The sequence below is a fragment of the Alexandromys fortis genome, unplaced genomic scaffold (genome assembly GCF_014885135.2).
Source record: "Alexandromys fortis isolate MF-2015 unplaced genomic scaffold, M_Fortis_MF-2015_v1.1 scaffold_8599, whole genome shotgun sequence".
Lineage (NCBI taxonomy): Eukaryota > Metazoa > Chordata > Mammalia > Rodentia > Cricetidae > Alexandromys > Alexandromys fortis.
In genome coordinates, this window is record NW_026076454.1 from 767 (window position 1) to 1,272 (window position 506).

Sequence of the window (506 nt, forward strand, 5' to 3'; positions counted from 1 at the left end):
ACGAAAATTGTCAAAAGCTCTTTAAAAACTCGCAAACATTGCGCGCCTGACTCTAAGGTTGTTCGATACGTGTGAATTAAGTAAGCATGGTCCTATACAAATAATACTAAACAAGAATATTAAAAGATAGTGGGAATAGGTTCCTTTCCATCTCTAATCTGTAGCGTTAAATTGACGGTGAGGGCCCCTCCCCCAGACACGGGCAGTTCCCGCCACTGCGCTTCCAGTTTTCACTCCGGTCCGCACATTCCCTATAAGAGAGCCCTGCTGGCCTGGGCATGCCGTCAGTCGGGTTTTCTTCCTCTGTCTTAGCAATGTCTGGTCGCGGCAAGGGCGGGAAAGGCCTGGGCAAAGGCGGCGCCAAGCGCCACCGCAAGGTCCTGCGCGACAACATCCAGGGCATCACCAAGCCCGCCATCCGCCGCCTGGCCCGGCGCGGAGGAGTCAAGCGCATCTCCGGCCTCATCTACGAGGAGACCCGCGGGGTGCTGAAGGTGTTCCTGGAG

The 506-nt window shown here is 55.1% G+C and overlaps 1 protein-coding gene across 1 annotated transcript; it reads left to right on the forward strand.

The window, feature by feature from the left end:
* Positions 1–290: 290 nt before the first annotated feature.
* Positions 291–503, forward strand: LOC126496564 (histone H4 type VIII-like; the record flags this gene model as incomplete). The annotated part of the gene is made up of 1 exon (XM_050134039.1): positions 291–503. A coding segment is annotated over exon 1 (189 nt), but the record flags the coding sequence as incomplete, so codon positions are not given.
* Between the last annotated feature and the right edge of the window lie 3 nt (positions 504–506).